Genomic DNA, 16,887 nt, shown 5'->3' on the forward strand with positions numbered 1-16,887 from the left:
AGAGCAGGGGTCTGTACTCCTTAGCTGTAGTGCATTTGTAGGGGATTTGCGAAAACGCATTTTAATCAATGAAACTTTAATATAAGATATTCTAGGGGCACTCGTTCTTAGTTACTTATGTGATCACAACTTAACTGTAAGAGTCGTTTGGGGATTGTAACGTCACTTTATATTATACTTTGTAACAATTGTAGGCCTACATTTTTGTACTTTATAGGCTATTGTACTTTTGTAATATAACTTTATATTGTACTTTGATACTAAAAGCCGAGCCTTCTTGACGCTTGAACCGTGATCGTTACGGTAACCATGCCCTTCGTCACTATTTTATTACTATAAATAATAACAGTGACAACATAAGGATTTATAAAGCTAAAAATTAGGTATACTATTACGACCGTTATTGTTAAACGATCACTTAACTTCCTTTAGTGACGCCTCTTTAATTTCAGAACTACACTTTTTACTACATAATGTCAATTTGAACTTTATAAAATCAACTACACTAAAGACACGAGAGATGCACGCAAACTGAGTGAGTGGTTGTTGTAGCTGGAACTTCCGCACGGCAGCACTGTGTGCCACCCGGACCATATTGACTGCGGTAATGAACATGGTTTCACGTGTTGGAGTAGATCGGATGCTTATTTGTAGTGTATTTACTTATTGTGTTTTAATAAAAGAGAAAACTGCAAGCAAGGGCACTTGAATTATGACAGACACAACGAAAGCTGAAGATGATGAGCGACCGCTCCCTGCTAATTGGATCTTACAGCACCCAAAGGTGTCTTGTTGATTATACTGAGAATGTTTCGTGGGGCATATATATGAACAGAGCAGCTTATAATCACGCCTGTTTTACAGTATCAAGAAATGATGAATTTGGAGATTGGAGACGAGAGTCAGATTTACGCGGCATTCTTAGTTTACCTTGATCTTCTAGAAGGTGAGTGTTAACATTCTTGGAGGTCATTTAAAACTGGTTTTTAGGTTTTGAATACTGTAACATACTTGGATAAATTGGGTTCGTGGGAGACATGCGCGTTTGTAATAAAGGCATAGTAGGCTACATCTTTTTTATTGATCAGCCTACCATATACGAATATTTTCTTTCTTCCTTTTGAACGTGAAAATATGAAATGTTACATTAGCAGAACTGCTTCATTTGCCAGCTTCTGAAGTCGGTGCGGCAGTGTAAACTTTGGCGATCTTTCCTAACTTGCGTGTCCGTATGCTGAGCAGTCCGTCAGTGGCAGGACGTGTGCAGCAGAGGCAGTCCTGAGCTGCAGCTGGTGCTGCTGGAGGGCCGGGAGAAGGAGGGGGACCCGCTGCAGGTCATCCTCCCGCTGCCCGGAAACAGGACTCTCAGCCACAGATGGTAAATTCAGGGCTGGGGCATCTTTGGGTGTTGAAACGTAGTACAAGACTACACCTGCTCCAATGTATGTAGCAGTTTAAGAATATCAGAATTTAATAACAATTCTGGGGGTTGGGGCTTCCTCACCATGGCTAGAGGGTGTTGGTAAAATGTGGTGTTGTGGTGGTGAAACTTCTTGCCCACATATTTTACTATATAGTGGAACTACAAACTTCCAGGACATTGCACGTCATTCCTGGGTGTCAGGGAGCTGCTGTCAATTAGCAGCAGACTCCCGGAAGAGTTAGGATGTCTACACATAGCCTTTAGACTGCTTTACATTTTAGTCTTAGCTGATGCTCTTCTATTTGGGGGTTCTTTTCATATTTTACCCCTCTAGTGAGCTAAATCTGGGTTAATTACCTTACTCCAGTGTTTCCCAATCCAGTCAGTCAGTCCGTATTTGCTCCCTCCAGCTCCTTAACAGATAGTCGACATTTTTGCTCGGGAGCTTGGAGGGAGCAAAAACATGGACTGTCTGTGGGCCCCTGAGGACCGGATTGGGAAACACTGCCTTCTAGTGTGATGCAGCCACCCGTTCCTGAGCCATTACTACGTCTCACTCTTTCTCTGTCTTTTGGTTTTCTGTCCTCCCCCCCAGGGTGCGCTCAGTGCTGAATGGTGGTGACTCCATGCTCTTGTGCGCTGTGGCCTCAGATTCCAGCTTGGTATACCAGAGATTATGTGAGGGCCTCCTGACTCCGGACCCCCCCATCGACATCCAGGACAAGGGTCGGAGCCAGCACCGCAAGCGCAGGCTGCGCTGAGGGCCACAGGCCTGTTCTTTTTATATTATAATTATTAATTATAATTAATGACGATCTGTGGTCTGGTTGTAGTGATGCTGTCCGTACAGAAGGGGGCAGTAACAGCCTGGCGCTGACATGTCATGTTAGGCTCAGGGCAGAGAAAGGACAGGTAAACACGACAGATATGGCAGTGAGCAGGATTAACAGGACACAGGGCTGATGCCTGTCCCGACAGTCACATGATCAAGGTCACAAGGTCAAAGTGTTTTTTTTTATTTTCATAAAAAAAAAAAAAATTGAGTAAAGTATAAAGGCAGTAAGAGGCTGGGACTGTGTCTCTGCTGGACTGTGTCTCGAACCCTGGGAGTGTGCTTCTGCGGGACAGGAAGAAGTGAAGGTCAGTCTGGACCATCTGCCTCCCTCCAAGGGGGAACTGGAGGATGCTGATGCCACAGCGATAGGCTGGCGCTAGGGGCTGGGTTTTTGCATGTGTAATGGAATTCTGGGAAATGTGACTCAGTGCGCATGGCGTGCTGTGTGTGAAATCCCTGGAAGCCCCCTGCATGTGTAAATATTTGGTGCACCTGTGTATTAAAAAAAAACTAACTACTTATTACTGGTTGAATCGGTTTCACTTCGGATTTGGGCTTCTTCATTAACACTGTAAAGGCAGCTAGAATACCTGTAAACAATGGCTTTGCAGGACTAGGATACAAAACCACTGGTTTAAGGATGTGGTTAGTGTGCTTGCCTGTGTCTGTTCCAAAGTGCCCAAACCAGGGTATTGGGGGGAGGGAGGTAAAAGTCAGCCTGACCTCAATGTTCTGGGTCCCTTTAATACTCCTACAAAAAGCTGTGCAGTGTGAGAAATCATACGAGAGTGACAGATTTAAAAATAACGTAATCCTGAAAATAAAAAGGGGGGGAAAAAGCAGCTGCAAGATCCAGTGTCCCGCTGATTCCTGTGAGAAGATCCAACTCCAACTCAAGTCTCTGTTGGGCTTTTAAGTCTTTTTAAGGTGATGAGTCCACAACATCACAATGAGGGGGTGGGGCTTATTCATTAATCTGCTTGTTTTCTGGTGGGTGGGGTTCCCTCGGACATGGGCAGAGGTGGGGGGGGTGGGGGAGGCTGGGTGGCTGCAGCCCTCATTATCCGGGATTTGTGGCTGATGGCATAGAGTCAGTATCTCCAGTCTGCCCATCTGTTCATACATCCCTTCCCTCCAACATCTGCCGATTTTCACTCTGGGGTGGGGTGCCAAGTCGTGTTGGCGGACGCTGTGCTATGTCGCGTCCTCCTCGTCCTCAGAGCAGTAGTCTCGTCCCTGAGCAGAACAGAAACAGTTAGAGAATTGATGAAAATCCAGCTGAAATATATATGTATAGGATACAAGATGTATGTAATGTAACCACATGACTCTGCAAGATTTAGCGCCAGAGTACAGATAAGTACCATGAAACCTGGGGGAAAAGCATTCTACGCTTTAAAATACTAGTGACCGTATTGCCTGGTCTACTCTGCGTGAGCCTAGGTCTTCAGTAATTCAGCAAAGATTGATAGTTGATAAGAATTGGTTCACTCTCCCATCCCAGTCAGAGGCTGTCATTATTGCGCAATTCCGTCTCACCTTGTCAATCTTCTCATCCAGCATCCTGAAGAATTCCTGCTGGCTGTCCGACATGTTGATGCTGTGGATTGTGAAATTCGAACCGTGAGGAGATCACAGTTTTCTCATGAAGAGTATGAATGAAATACTTTTGGGAATTGTTACAATTGGAAGGACAGCTGGATCTATCACAGCATAGATCCTGCTGTTTCAAGAGTAGCATACATAGCTGTGTGGATATTTTTTTTGACCCAAAACTCAAAATTATGGTCAACCTGAGAAAATCCATGCATTTAAGAAGCTATTCTGTGCGTTTTTCCAACTCTCACATCTCTCTAATGAAGACTAATCTATTCATTTTTGAATGAAAACCTTGTGAGGAACAAAAGAATCACTTCCGGCAATGGTTTTTATGTCCGTTTTAACGCTGAATAGTGCACGCTGTAAGAGTGCCAAATGACGGTGTTAGAGCTTCAGGCATGTTAACATTGTTCTCATTTACAATCGTGCGTGTGATGAGCAGAGAGAGTTCACACACACACACACATGCACGGCAAACGGAGGTAACTCACTTTGGCTTGGTGCCATTGGCTGCTGGGACCTCGCACTGTTTGTCCCTGCGTGCCACCCCATACTTCTCCTGAAACAGAGAGTTTCCGTTTTTGCATTTATGGTTCATAGCTGCACCCACATGATAGAATGAATCTAATGGTCTTGTGGTCAGTGGAGGAGATAACTCACCAGGTTCTCATGGTTGCGTGCGTTCACTCTATCTTCCTGTCCAACCATGTACTTCACCTCCTCCACCCCTTGGGTCTTGTACTCATCTAGAAAGAAAGAGAGAGCAGGATCCAAGAGAACAGAGTTTATATCCATTCACTAGGCTTCTGTCTTCCTGTCCATATTTTCTTCATCCCTCCTTTTCATTTCAGAGGCACAGAGAATAAATCCAGGCCAGCAACAGAAGACTGCTTATGTGGTCACCGTACTAAATATTCAGAAATTAAAAACATCAATTTTACCAAAGTTTCAAACTCCCCTCGCACATTTGGAAAGCAATTACAAACCAACATTCCTGCTTGGAGATACTGGATAATCTGGCAGTCCAATCTAGATAAATGTGATGTCATATTTAACGTGTGTACATCTAATATTAATATTCTGGTAACATTTTACTTGAGGGACACAAATATTGTAGTAGTATACTCAATGTATTAATTCATCATAAGCCGAGTGTTCCCATGTCCATCATCAACCAGTCATGGATGCATTTTCCAAAAGCATGGTTAACTATTTTAGCAACTTGCATAATACTGTATTTGTTTATGATTAGTACTTGAGTAGTAACTGAGTAACTAAGGTATTGTATCCCCTCAAAGTGTTACCAATATTCCTTCTGAATTTCAGTTAACTTTTTCTTCTATTCAGCATTTAATCAATTTATTTATATGTATATAATATGGTTTGTCTTGCTTTGGCAATAAGGGTACATCTGTCCATGCTATTTAAAGGGTGTTTCTGTAAAAGGTTAATAAGATAAATGGACTAAGGACAAGACGGAGAAAGTGAGATACACTGTTAGAGGAATGGAGAAGTTGAGTTTGTGCTTTAGCCAAGCTAACGCTCACCCAAGCTGCACTTGGGCCAAGTTGACTCTGCAACAGTCATATGTTTGTAATGTGCTGTTTGCCTCGATTGTACGTCGCTTTGGGCAAAAGCGTCTGCTATATAAAAATAAATGTAAATGTGGTGCTGTGAGGGTAAGCGGGTATATGCGTCAGCGACTGGCTTTAGGAATGTAAATACGAGGGGCGGAAAAAAATAATGGAAACAGCACATGAAAAGGGCTTTGAAGTCACTCAATCCCGATTACAAATGCAGCTATTAGGTGAGTCATATTAGGTCGAATGCCAGTTAGCAGTCTGTGTCAGTTATAAAAGGGGGGGCGACTATCAGCACTTTGATATGTGTTTTCAAAGCAACATAAGGCAACTACATGAGTTGCAAGGAGGCTAAATATTCGGTGGCCCAACTAAAGGAGCATTGCTCAGAAAAAACGCAAAAATATTTAGCATGTCAGCAGGAACGGTCTCAAAATCTATAGCGACATTTGCCAAACTTGGACAAACCGCATGAGGAAGGAGGAACCAGCGGCCGAAAGTCAATGCCAGAGAGAAGAACGCTTAACAGAACCGTTATGAAACACCACACAAGTACAAGCTCATAAATCACTGTACAACTAAACCTAGTCTCGGGAAAGACTGTACATCGTCAGCCTCACAAAGCTGGAATTTATGGCAATGGTTGGAAACCATTTGTATCCCAAGCACAAAGACGTGTAAGCTGGCGTAAGGGTGTCACACCATAGTCCAAGATGATAATGCTCCCATTCACGCAACTGAATAAATTCATGAATGCAAACACCTTCCATGGCTTCTGCCAACTGAACAGCACATTTCCAAAACCCACTCACTCCAGTTTTTGAGATGAGACGGCTAATGACCTACAGTCAAGCTCCCTCGTCGCATATTACAGTACTGGGAACCAAAACACACTCAGTCAATTTTTTGTTAGTTTTGAGATCAGTCCGCCGATTACCTAAAGTCAGGCCTCCTCATCATTATACGTTACAGTACTGGGAACCAAAACTCACTTAGTCCAATGAAGAACTTCTGTGAAATTTCCAGAACTCACCAAGGCCACAGAAATTCTCGAAAATGTATCCTGTGACTTGAGTGCCATTTGGAAATTTGCTCTTCAACTACCAGATCTAAACACCATTAAACCTTTGCAGAAGTTCCTCTGAGGAATTGTAGGCTTTTCTCTTGAATGGCTCCATGTCCCCACCACAGTTCAGGACAATACTCCACAAAGGATTTAAGCTGTTCTGCAGGTAACTAGCCCAACTCTTTATTAGCATCTTGATATTAACATATTGTTAGGCGTTTGTTATTTTTTCCACCCCCCTGAATGTCCAGCTAAACAGCCAGTAGCCAAAGCAATTACAGGAGGGGAAAAACATATTTACTGGCTTTATGAAACAATGGAACTTGGCCGTGTTAAACAGCGTCGATAGGCTGGCCTTCTTTCCAGCGCAACCTCTGCCTTTCCTGCCATTGTGTGGGAGAGGGTGAGGGTTAGGGTCAGGATAAACACACACCCATGCACACTGGGCCTCACATGAGCACCGTGCAGGGCGTAAGTGGTCCTGCCAGAGCCAAAAGCTTATTCTGTTACATCAATAAAAGCCCTTTTAGCGGAGTTGGCAGGAGAGTCACAGACAAAATGATATGAGAGAGGACAGTGAGGACTGCTATAATCCATGGTATCCAGGTCAACAGTGTAGATCTCTCCTTCTCCCATCTCTCTCTTTCTCTCCCTCCCTCCCTCCCTCCTTCCCTCAGTGTTTTCCATCGTTTCAGGAGACAGCATCCTTTAGGTCTAACCGCATAACCTTTGCTGCCTGGTGTAATTTCCCGCTCTCTGGGTACTACTTTTGGGCCTTAGCTAGCTGATGTGTCAGTCCTGCTGGGTCAGGTCTAATTCTCCAGTGGTTCCCATTTCTACTCCCCATTCAGCCCCTTTTGAGCTCTAAGCTGTGTACTCTCCTCCTTCTTTCTCTCTCTCTCTCTCTCTCTCATTCTCTTTTCTTCTGGAAGGGCTTAGGGCTGCTGGCTCTAACGTTGACTGAACACCCACAGGCCCTCAAGCTTGAAAGCCTCATGTAAGACGATTCCCAGGGTTCTGTTGGTTAGAACTGGTTCCACACTCTCACTCTCAGCAACATCCAACACCCCACAGAAACCAGTTCACCGATTCACCACACTTTCACCTCGACATATCCCTACTCCATTGACTATTCATGTCGATCCCATAAAAATAAATATCTATAAATAAATGACAGAGAGAGAATTATGGCAGGCACAACAGAACCCTGACGTTCCCTCTCCATTTGAAGAACAGTAGCACACTGTCTTCCCTTTGGGATGAAGACAGATGTTACAGCTGAGCAGCTGGTGTCCATCATCTGTTAATCTGTGCCACTATCCCATGCTGCCACTAATACCTCATCTTTGCTGTGATCTCCCAGCATGCTCTCTTTCCCCTCTGCTCTCCATCATCAAACAGTCAAAACAGTTACCAACAGAACACTATCTGTGAACTCCAACATCTCCATGCCACCTGGAGAATTAACCTTCTTCTAAATCCTTCTGCTAAAAGAGAACACTCACCCCCCCACCCCCCAAACAATTCCCAGCAATAGTCACAGTCAGTTAGGTCTCTGATCCAGGATCAGTGATGAGTGTACCTTGTGCTGAAGTGAATGGAAATCTGACTTGGAATTCATTGATTGTCCAGTGTCTGGCACCAGAGAAAGAACACATTCTAAGTTCTAGAAATGCTAAAATGGTTCAAATGAACAATATGCAAATACAAATTTATGTTGGATTTGTAACTATTTTAAAACCGTTGTATCAATTACATTTCAGGGAGTTGTTTCTTTAAGCAGACTTAAAATTAATGAAATTATATATTAATTAAAATTTCAAAATTAGGGTAGCAGGGTGGTTCAGTTGTAAACACTGTCTCCTCACTACCCCCAAAGTGGAGGGTGGGGCTCGCATAGGTTTATTTTAGGTGAATCAGTATCTCCAATTTGCCTGCTGATGGGGAGGCATCTCGTCAAGCACGTTCCTCACGTTTCCCTGCTTGCCCGCTCATATAGCAGCACACTGCACGAGCTGTTATGGAAGCTGAGGGAATCCTGAGCTTAGACAATCCTGAGTTTTGAGTCAATAAATCATATGCAATCAGTCAATGCATACAGCTTCTGAAACAGGATGTGGTTAACACTTCTTGGAATCAGAATGGCTCTTTATCAGACACTGCAGAGATCGGTTTGACAAAAGTTGCCATTGATGCAAAACCAGATGGGTGATCCGGCGAGTGACGGAGGGTCACGGCTGGACTCACCGCTCAGGAGGTCGCCGTTGCTGTAGGCCTTGCCCCGGCCCTCCTCGTCGTTGGGCACAGCCGACACTTGCTTGGCTGAGGTGCAGCCCATCGCCTTACGCCCTAGCCCCGCCGGGGATCATTGCACTTTGGGGAAATGGGATGGAACAGAACGTCACGAGATGGACGGAAACACCAACGGATGGAGCAGAGAGTGGGGGACATACAGACAGACAGAGGCATGCTGGACGATGGATGGTAAAGATGCCATCCATCCACAGCTGGAGCGGTACAACACAGAGGGAGCCCCCCCCCCCCCACCACCACCAAAACCAGGAGCCATATTGTCTCTCGCTAAGCAAAACGTTGCTGGTTTCAGGTATACAGCCCAGCAAGTCTGACAGTCTCAACGTTTCCCCGACAAGTCTACACTGAGCCCCAGGATGGTAGAAAAATTCCTTGAGCATAGTGAGTATGTTTGCAGGGAGGCATGTTTGTGTGTGTGTGTGTCTGTAAGCACGTCCCTGCTTGTTGCTGGGGGGTGGGGTAAATGCACCTTTACGGGCTGCAGCCTTCCCCAGAACCCCTGGCTGTATGCTTTGCAACAGCCGCATTACTGGTACTGGGAAGCAAGGGGGTGTAGCATCACACAGAACAGTATTCCAAACATGCTCAGGCAGCTAAAATAGATCCAGCAGAACTGGTTTTAATGGAAAAGGGACTGAAATTCATAGTAATAAACAGCACAGTATAGACATAACCTGTGATGCAAACTGCCTCGGGGCCAACGTGATCGCAAACTGGGAGGGGGAATTTGAATGGATATTTTTGGGTCATCTGAATGCCGGGAAGGGAACGGCACAGCCCAGGGGGAAAATATCGGCACACGCAGCAATGACTGATCGCCGGGCCAGCCGAGCGGCGCTGCGTATGCTCTCCGGAGGAGGATTAGGTAAGCGTGCGTGCCCGTCTAGTGCTGCCGTTCAGTGTGGGCTGGAGCCTGCGCGCTAGCGATGAAACGCACACCCACACCGACACGCACGCACACAACCACTCGTATTTACATATTCCGGCATACCTGCCCCCACCCATGTAGACCAACGGGTAAACACATGCAAGACAAACACATGCACGGCGTTACTGGGAAGATCACACAGCAGCCGTCCCCTGATCCAGTAGGGTCACGCGCACACAGATACAGGGACACCTAGAACCACATACTCCCCGGCCCTATGAACCAAGCCTCACCTGAGGCCAGCCGGGTCTAGGGTCAAACCATACAGCACACTGTCTCATGGACAGACATAAACAAAGGCACTTGACATAAGTGCCCTCTTCCTCCACCTTCTGCCAGGAATACTCCCTCTACATCCCCTAGAAATCAATGGACTACTACCATACATGTCATTAATACATTAAAATTTCATTCGGACCCCCAGCTGCTTCACCCTAAAGCACAATTTTAACATACAGTGGCAAGTGACAGCAGAACAAATAAACATAAAACTCCACATCAGAAACTAAAGTTTTGTTCTCGAAAAGGGAAACCATTAGATACTCCGGTGGCGACGATCTGGTCGCCGTCTATCCCCATCGGAATAAATGGCAGAGAGGCTTAACTCGCGTACACGGGTCAGGGAGCAGAGCATAATATACAGATGGGGTAACAGATAAATAGATAAAGGCAGACGGTAATAAATGAGTGAGGAGTCCAGCCTTTTTATTTTACGCGTACGATTGGGTCTCGGTTCTGCCTGGTTCGGATCTTCGACGGAGCGATTGATAGCTCGTTTTACAAATACATTTAACCTAACAACCAGACTAAGTAACTGAAATTAAAACTGAAATTGTTCGAATCCCTATGCTTAGAATACATAGTAGCTGTATTAATTTATCGAACTAAAATTAACGCTCCTTGGACATAACCTAATATGGTACCAAACAGAGTCCTGAATATAGCGCCCCACGCTTGCCCAGACCGGACTTACACAAAGGGGCTGGGACACGGACAGCGGTGCCAGGACGCCGATCAGTCCGTCTGTTTAAAGGGGGAAAATGCCCACGGGATGGAAACTAATAAGCATAACCAGTGACTTACCCAAGCTGTCTATCCGGTCAGCTGCGGTGACCGATGAGCGGTGATGTTTGATGCAATACCGGCCCCAGTGTTTATTAACCTACACGCCCGCACTGTTACAAAACAAACTTAGCCCCAACTTGTTAACAGTGCAGCGCATAACCGGATCGGCGCTTCGACGGACGTGGTTCATGACTGGCCAGCTGCAGCCAGCTGTGCACCGCAGAAATGGCACGATCCGTCCCTCTCTATGACAGAGAGGCTTTGGCGACGTCCAATACACTGATCAATCTCAGCCACCGGGACCGCAGGCGTACGAACATCACACGGAACTGCCATGACCAGCCACACACCCAACTAAGGCTTAAAATTAGAACGTAATTGCGTTCAGGTCCGCCGTTCTCACGCCGATTGCAGAGCCGAAGCCGAGTGGAAAGACGGGAAGGGAAATGCACAAAATTAGCCACGACACAGGAAACAACAACAAAAGAAAATGCAACAAAAAAGGGAAGAATCAGCTAAGAAAAGCATTTGATTCGTTGCAATTTTCCTGATAATAAAACATCTAAATTGCTTAAACGTTTACTATACACGATGCACCTATAGGCAATTGATAGGCTGCTTCAGTACTTACCTTACAGTGCCTTCGGTCGGTTACACTCGGCTTTCTCTTACAAATTAGATGCTCTTCAAGCTGAGCGTCGGGCAGGAACTCGACCGTGCTTAGGACCAAATAATTCCCAGGCATAAATAATCAAACCCTATTCTCGCCGTCGATCCCCGTGTGTGCGTGGAAAGAAGATGTCTAGACCATAACAGACGAATACAGAGCAGAGAAAAGACCGGCGCTATATCGAAACAATATCATGTATTACACAACAACAACAAAAGAAACATACAATATCAATTTTAATGCCACCCATCCATTCTCCAAGCTCTTATACAGAGTATTATGTTTCTTATATGCATTCGAAAGGAAAAGGGTTTACGCCTAGTAATGTTTAAGCATAATAAACTTAAAGGTGACTGAATCTTAGGTACAAAAATGTGTGCGTAATTTTGATTCGTTAAACTCCGTATTGAGACCCATATGTTCATTTAATTTACATATTTCACCGAAGCGAAGTGCGAGTGAGGCAGATAATACATCACAACCACTTTCAGTGGAAAACGATAGCAAATAAACCAAAATAAAGTAATTTTTTCATATTAGAGGCCACAATTAAGGATGTAATTATAACTACCAATAGGCCTGTGGTGACGTTTGAGGGTGAGATATGGAATGGGAAGTGGATATAAGAAAGATTGAGCTGCATTCTATAATCTTAATTATTAAGCTTCGATCTGAACAAGATTTTCAGTACACATTTTATACGTGATATAAAAGATAAGATTCATAGATTCAACACGGAATTTTTAACTCCTACGTACACTACTATATATATGACTAGATAGTGTATGTAGGAGTTAAAAATGTATATATATATATATACACACACACGCACACACACACACACACACACACACACATACATATCTGTGTGTGTGTACATTAAATGTATATATCTGTGTAAAATGTATATGTGTGTGTGCAATTTTTCTTATTTTCATTACATTCTATTAACATGAGTAGTGAACACTTGAATATATATATTCGTTAAACATTACAAAACAGAATCAGCACAGCCAGGGTCGGTCCTATAGCCAATGAAGGAGAACATCACCACCGGAGCTCCCAGTCATAGGCAAATTTGGCCATTGGCGCCCAGGCGGCTGCCTATGTTGCCTGTAGGGTTGAGCGAGCCCAAATCCATCAGAGATTGAAAAACGCGAATTAAGATTAGATTTTTGCATGGCTTTTCAATTGGGTTAAGAAACAGTACCCTCTACTGTTTACTAGTGAAACTTGTTTTTTTCTGCTTAAGAATGAGCTCGCGGTCTCTCATCATTGTACTTAATTTTAAAAAGTTGGTCTGAGTCCTATGGAGGACTAGACATGACATAATTATAAATAAATAAATGTGTGAATAAATAAGTAAATACTGAAATAAATAAATACATAAATACAGTTTGGCCATGAAAACTGCTAAATGGATTCCTATATTTGTTTATTAACGTATTTAAATATTTATGAATTTCCACATTTCGTCATTTATTTATTTATGTATTTCCACATTTCTACATTTATTTATTACTGTATTTCCACATTTCTACATTTATTTATTACTGTATTTCCACATTTCTACATTCATTTATTTCTGCATTTCTGTCTCTGTATGTTAATAAGGTGGGCGGTCCCAAAAGCATGATTGGTTAAAAGTCACTAATTGAGTCGCAAGGAAGCTCGACTTTTAACCAATCATGCTTTTGGGACCGCCCACCTTATTAACAATGTGGAAATACAGTAATAAATAAATGTAGAAATGTGGAAATACATAAATAAATAAATGACGAAATGTGGAAATTCATAAATATTTAAATACGTTAATAAACAAATATAGGAATCCATTTAGCAGTTTTCATGGCCAAACTGTATTTATGTATTTATTTATTTCAGTATTTACTTATTTATTCACACATTTATTTATTTATAATTATGTCATGTCTAGTCCTCCATATTAGTCATCCTAACAATATTTTTTACAAAGAACTTCGATATCACTGCATTTCATCCAAAATCTTAAAAATTGTATTTTGTGTAAATGACAGCTAACACGAATGCGAATTAGAACATAGCCAAGGTTTCCGTAGTGTAGTGGTTATCACGTTCGCCTCACACGCGAAAGGTCCCCGGTTCGAAACCGGGCGGAAACATGTTTTTATTACCAGTCACATGTCACATTCTTATCCCGATTACTTAAAAACAAATAGGTCTGTCTTTGTTATTGCACAAAAGGCGTTTATATGATCATCGGCAGAATGACATGCATATTGTAAGCCAATACTCGTTTGTGAGTATTACATTGGTGTTGTTCTTAAAATAGTTTTAAAATAAACAGATGAATACAGTATTAGTTCACTGGTAGTTCAACAAACAAACCGCCCGCCACTTTATAGGTTATTATGAACCTCATTTCTAACATCACCCGCACAGGCAGACCCCCCTGTACACACAAACACGTAAACCCTCCCCCAAAAATAAAAAAAAAATCGCCAATCGCTTTGTATGCGATTACAGGACGCAAAGCAGACGTAGGAACTATTCGATGTGGCTGGTGGGTAGTAGGGACGCGATAGTGAGTGGCAATTCCGGCCAGCTCAGCGCCTTCACGCTGTCAATCCGGCAGTATAGCTGGATTTGCTGGCTCCATACGGCCCGGCTGTGTGTGCGCTGTCCCTTTGGAATCAGAACACAGTCCAGAATGGTTCTGCTGACTATGATTGCCCGGGTGGCGGATGGGCTGCTCCTTGCTGCCTCGATGCAAGAAGATGAACAGGTTTCAATGAGATGTTTCTTAAGTAGCCCTGCCTTAAAAGATGTTAACCTAATTGTATGCTGCTGGTGGCTATCGTAACTTTTGTGCAACTTGCATGATGTTCCGTGGTTGGCGGATATTCATTTTGTGTCTTCATGTCAACGCATATGTGCTCTAGAATATCGATGTAAGCCACTGATTGTGATGCCTTAGTTATTATAACACTATACCCTGAGACTGTACCTCCGATCACTTTAGTGAAACCTGCTTGTTAGCTTTGGTTCCAGTTGTGTCCTGAATTGCCTTCACTGACTTGTTCGTACGCTTGTTAGTGTTTCTTGCACTTCTCAAATCAATCCAATCCAATCTATGTTTTCACCCTTGTCACTTAAACTTACACTCAAATCGCTTTCCCTTTAACGGGCTTTCGTGACGGGGAGCGAAAAGGTTCGTGCCATTTTTTCCCCTCTTCCCTTAAAAACAGGTAACAATGGGAAACATGGCCCAACACTGTCCTTTTCCATTTATTAATGCGAGTTGCATGATGCAGTGTCGCCTTTGTCGTCCGTGCAGTCGGGTCGGGACCTGCAGCAGTATCAGAGTCAGGCCAAACTGCTCTTCCGCAAGCTGAACGAGCACAGCCCTAACCGCTGTACGCTGGAGGCCGGATCCGTGGTATTCCAGTGAGTCTAGTAGCTCCTCACTGCATTCATTGTATTAACTGTTCATGTACACAAATAACGGTAGAGTCTTAAAATAACCATGATATAAATGAGCCCATGAATAATTAGCCATGACCTTGGCACACTGGACAAAATACATGTGAGATTTCTGCAGCCAGTCTGTCTCTCATTTGTTACATTACAGCTGTGGATGTCACGCTAGTCTTTTGTCACTCCAAAAATGAATAACAGGCTGTCAGACTTGTCCATGTGCTGGGGCCAGTAATATAACTATCCTGGTGTGTAAAATAATCCATTTGTAGCCTCCCCTAGTAAGATATGCTGTCATTGGTGAAAGAAATCTCCTCTGCTATCCTGGGCTACCCCTCAGCTATGTGATCGAGCAGGGTGTGTGCTACCTGGCACTGTGCGAAGTAGGATTCTCCAAGAAGCTGGCCTTTGCCTACCTGGAAGATCTTCAGACAGAGTTTCACGAGCGGCACGGGAAGAAGGTCCCCACGGTCTCCCGGCCGTACTCCTTCATCGAATTTGGTGAGTGGAATATCTTCCATGTACTTTTTTCACACCACAGAACATGCTCCACGATAGGTGAACGACAGCCTCTGGACTTTACCTCCTTTACCCTAACTGCCCCATAATCCCTTTACCGCGCAGACACATACATCCAGAAGACAAAGAAGTCGTACATTGACAACAGGGCGCGCAGGAACCTGGGCAACATCAACACAGAACTGCAGGATGTACAGCGGATCATGGTGGCTAACATAGAAGAGGTGCTTCAACGTGGAGAGGCCCTGTCTGGTAATGAAACATCCCAGCCGCCTCTATCGTATCCCTACGGTCCGGCTGCCGCAGGCTGTAATGTGGGACATGTTAGTGATTGCCAAATGAGGTTTCATGAACCACTTGCTGTATTTTCTGACCCCACTAGATGGTGCTCTGTTAAAAAAAAATAAAAACAGCTCAAAGCATGCCCCAAAGCTAGGCAAGAGCGCCATCTAGTGAGGAGAAAAATACAGCAAATGGTTCATGAAGCTTTATCTGGCCATTACTAGGACACACCCTCCCTAAGAACTATTAAGGATAGGCCTGGTACTAGAATGAATGGGAGGGGCTTACGTTGGGTGTAGAAGTAGGACTATGATGGAATGTATTGCAGTGCTTCATTAACTTGAACTGAACCCCCGCACTACCTCTCTGGTGCACAATGCTTTATGCAGGCATTTAACATCAAGCCATGTACCACATTACTGTAGAAAACTTAGATTATATCTACCAGCATATTATCCATATTTCTTGTATACTTAGGACAAAAACATCTGCTAAATAAATGCAACCGTATAGAATAAAAAAAAAACAGTATTTAAGTGATAGAGGATATTGGTTGGTGCTACAAAAATGCTGGTGAAGTTGTTCTGGAGTGGTTCTGTTTTTACCAGTGTGGTGGTCGTGTTCCCTAACCCTGCATCCTCCCAGCTCTGGATTCCAAAGCCAGCAACCTGTCCAACCTGTCCAAGAAGTACCGCAGTGACGCCAAGTACCTGAACACGCGGTCCACGTATGCCAAGCTGGCCGCCGGCGCCGTGGTCTTCATCACCCTCATCATTTACGTGCGCTTTTGGTGGCTGTAAGCGCTCCGCTCACGCTTCTGGAAGAATCTTCTGCTGTACATCAGACTGATGTAATTGGCTGTATTATAGGAATGTTTTTCTACTAACAGCTTACTCAGAGGTCCCTGTAAGTGTTGGCCTACCTGAATATGTGCAAATTTGTTTTTTGTTTTTTTCCCCTCTTTGGGGGGGGGGTGTGTTCTTATGTAAACATCAGTCTTTGAGAAGCAGAATAATTTACTTAAGTACATTCCACATTGTACAGTTGGCTGAAACTACCAGACAGACCAGTCCTTCTAATGTAATGGGCACGGGGGGGGGGGGGGGGGGGGGGGGGGCAGTTAAGAGGGGGTGGTTTGGGCTGCTTTTGTG

At 44.0% G+C, this 16,887-nt stretch overlaps 3 protein-coding genes and 1 non-coding gene across 6 annotated transcripts; 3 read left to right on the forward strand and 1 right to left on the reverse strand.

Moving 5' to 3' along the window:
- The first annotated feature begins 6 nt into the window (after positions 1-6).
- tsen15 (TSEN15 tRNA splicing endonuclease subunit) lies at positions 7-2,779 on the forward strand. Its single transcript, XM_023798078.2, has 4 exons — positions 7-784; positions 865-946; positions 1,243-1,378; positions 2,019-2,779. Exons 1-4 carry the CDS (start codon positions 713-715, stop codon positions 2,182-2,184), a joined length of 456 nt encoding a protein of 151 aa, XP_023653846.1. The 5' UTR covers positions 7-712; the 3' UTR covers positions 2,185-2,779.
- A 203-nt stretch (positions 2,780-2,982) lies between these two features.
- On the reverse strand, positions 2,983-11,562 carry LOC111836626 (uncharacterized protein C1orf21 homolog). 2 transcript variants are annotated; one of them, XM_023798079.2, is made up of 6 exons: positions 11,441-11,562; positions 8,751-8,876; positions 4,518-4,603; positions 4,349-4,416; positions 3,798-3,858; positions 2,983-3,494 (listed from the first exon to the last, which is right to left on the reverse strand). In XM_023798079.2, the coding sequence occupies exons 2-6, from the start codon at positions 8,839-8,841 to the stop codon at positions 3,453-3,455; spliced, it is 348 nt and encodes a 115-aa protein (XP_023653847.1). In that variant the 5' UTR covers positions 8,842-8,876; positions 11,441-11,562; the 3' UTR covers positions 2,983-3,452. The 2 variants fall into 2 exon arrangements, with proteins under 2 accessions (XP_023653847.1, XP_023653848.1); XM_023798080.2 differs by lacking the exon at positions 11,441-11,562 and adding an exon at positions 10,828-11,430.
- A 1,985-nt stretch (positions 11,563-13,547) lies between these two features.
- trnav-cac (transfer RNA valine (anticodon CAC)) lies at positions 13,548-13,620 on the forward strand. Its single transcript has one exon. It is a non-coding gene; the product is annotated as a tRNA-Val (tRNA).
- A 382-nt stretch (positions 13,621-14,002) lies between these two features.
- On the forward strand, positions 14,003-16,839 carry LOC111836609 (vesicle-trafficking protein SEC22b-B-like). 2 transcript variants are annotated; one of them, XM_023798039.2, is made up of 5 exons: positions 14,003-14,243; positions 14,796-14,905; positions 15,276-15,436; positions 15,560-15,734; positions 16,382-16,839. In XM_023798039.2, the coding sequence occupies exons 1-5, from the start codon at positions 14,013-14,015 to the stop codon at positions 16,434-16,436; spliced, it is 732 nt and encodes a 243-aa protein (XP_023653807.1). In that variant the 5' UTR covers positions 14,003-14,012; the 3' UTR covers positions 16,437-16,839. The 2 variants fall into 2 exon arrangements, with proteins under 2 accessions (XP_023653807.1, XP_023653806.1); XM_023798038.2 differs by having other exon boundaries at positions 14,008-14,243; positions 15,560-15,706.
- The last annotated feature ends 48 nt before the right edge of the window (positions 16,840-16,887 follow it).

The sequence above is a fragment of the Paramormyrops kingsleyae genome, chromosome 21, assembly GCF_048594095.1.
Source record: "Paramormyrops kingsleyae isolate MSU_618 chromosome 21, PKINGS_0.4, whole genome shotgun sequence".
NCBI lineage: Eukaryota > Metazoa > Chordata > Actinopteri > Osteoglossiformes > Mormyridae > Paramormyrops > Paramormyrops kingsleyae.

Excerpts from the sequence above, each read along its gene's own strand:
- tsen15 (XM_023798078.2), top strand. The coding sequence starts at position 713 with ATGACAGACACAACGAAAGCTGAAGATGATGAGCGACCGCTCCCTGCT. Across the intron at positions 785-864 it reads GGATCTTACAGCACCCAAAG|TATCAAGAAATGATGAATTT; the intron begins GTGTCTTGTTGA and ends CCTGTTTTACAG. Across the intron at positions 947-1,242 it reads TTACCTTGATCTTCTAGAAG|TCCGTCAGTGGCAGGACGTG; the intron begins GTGAGTGTTAAC and ends TATGCTGAGCAG.
- LOC111836626 (XM_023798079.2), bottom strand. The coding sequence starts at position 8,841 with ATGGGCTGCACCTCAGCCAAGCAAGTGTCGGCTGTGCCCAACGACGAG. Across the intron at positions 4,417-4,517 it reads CACGCAACCATGAGAACCTG|GAGAAGTATGGGGTGGCACG; the intron begins GTGAGTTATCTC and ends TCTCTGTTTCAG. Across the intron at positions 3,495-3,797 it reads TGGATGAGAAGATTGACAAG|GGACGAGACTACTGCTCTGA; the intron begins GTGAGACGGAAT and ends TGTTCTGCTCAG.
- LOC111836609 (XM_023798038.2), top strand. The coding sequence starts at position 14,013 with ATGTGGCTGGTGGGTAGTAGGGACGCGATAGTGAGTGGCAATTCCGGC. Across the intron at positions 14,906-15,275 it reads GCCGGATCCGTGGTATTCCA|CTATGTGATCGAGCAGGGTG; the intron begins GTGAGTCTAGTA and ends GCTACCCCTCAG. Across the intron at positions 15,437-15,559 it reads GTACTCCTTCATCGAATTTG|ACACATACATCCAGAAGACA; the intron begins GTGAGTGGAATA and ends TTTACCGCGCAG.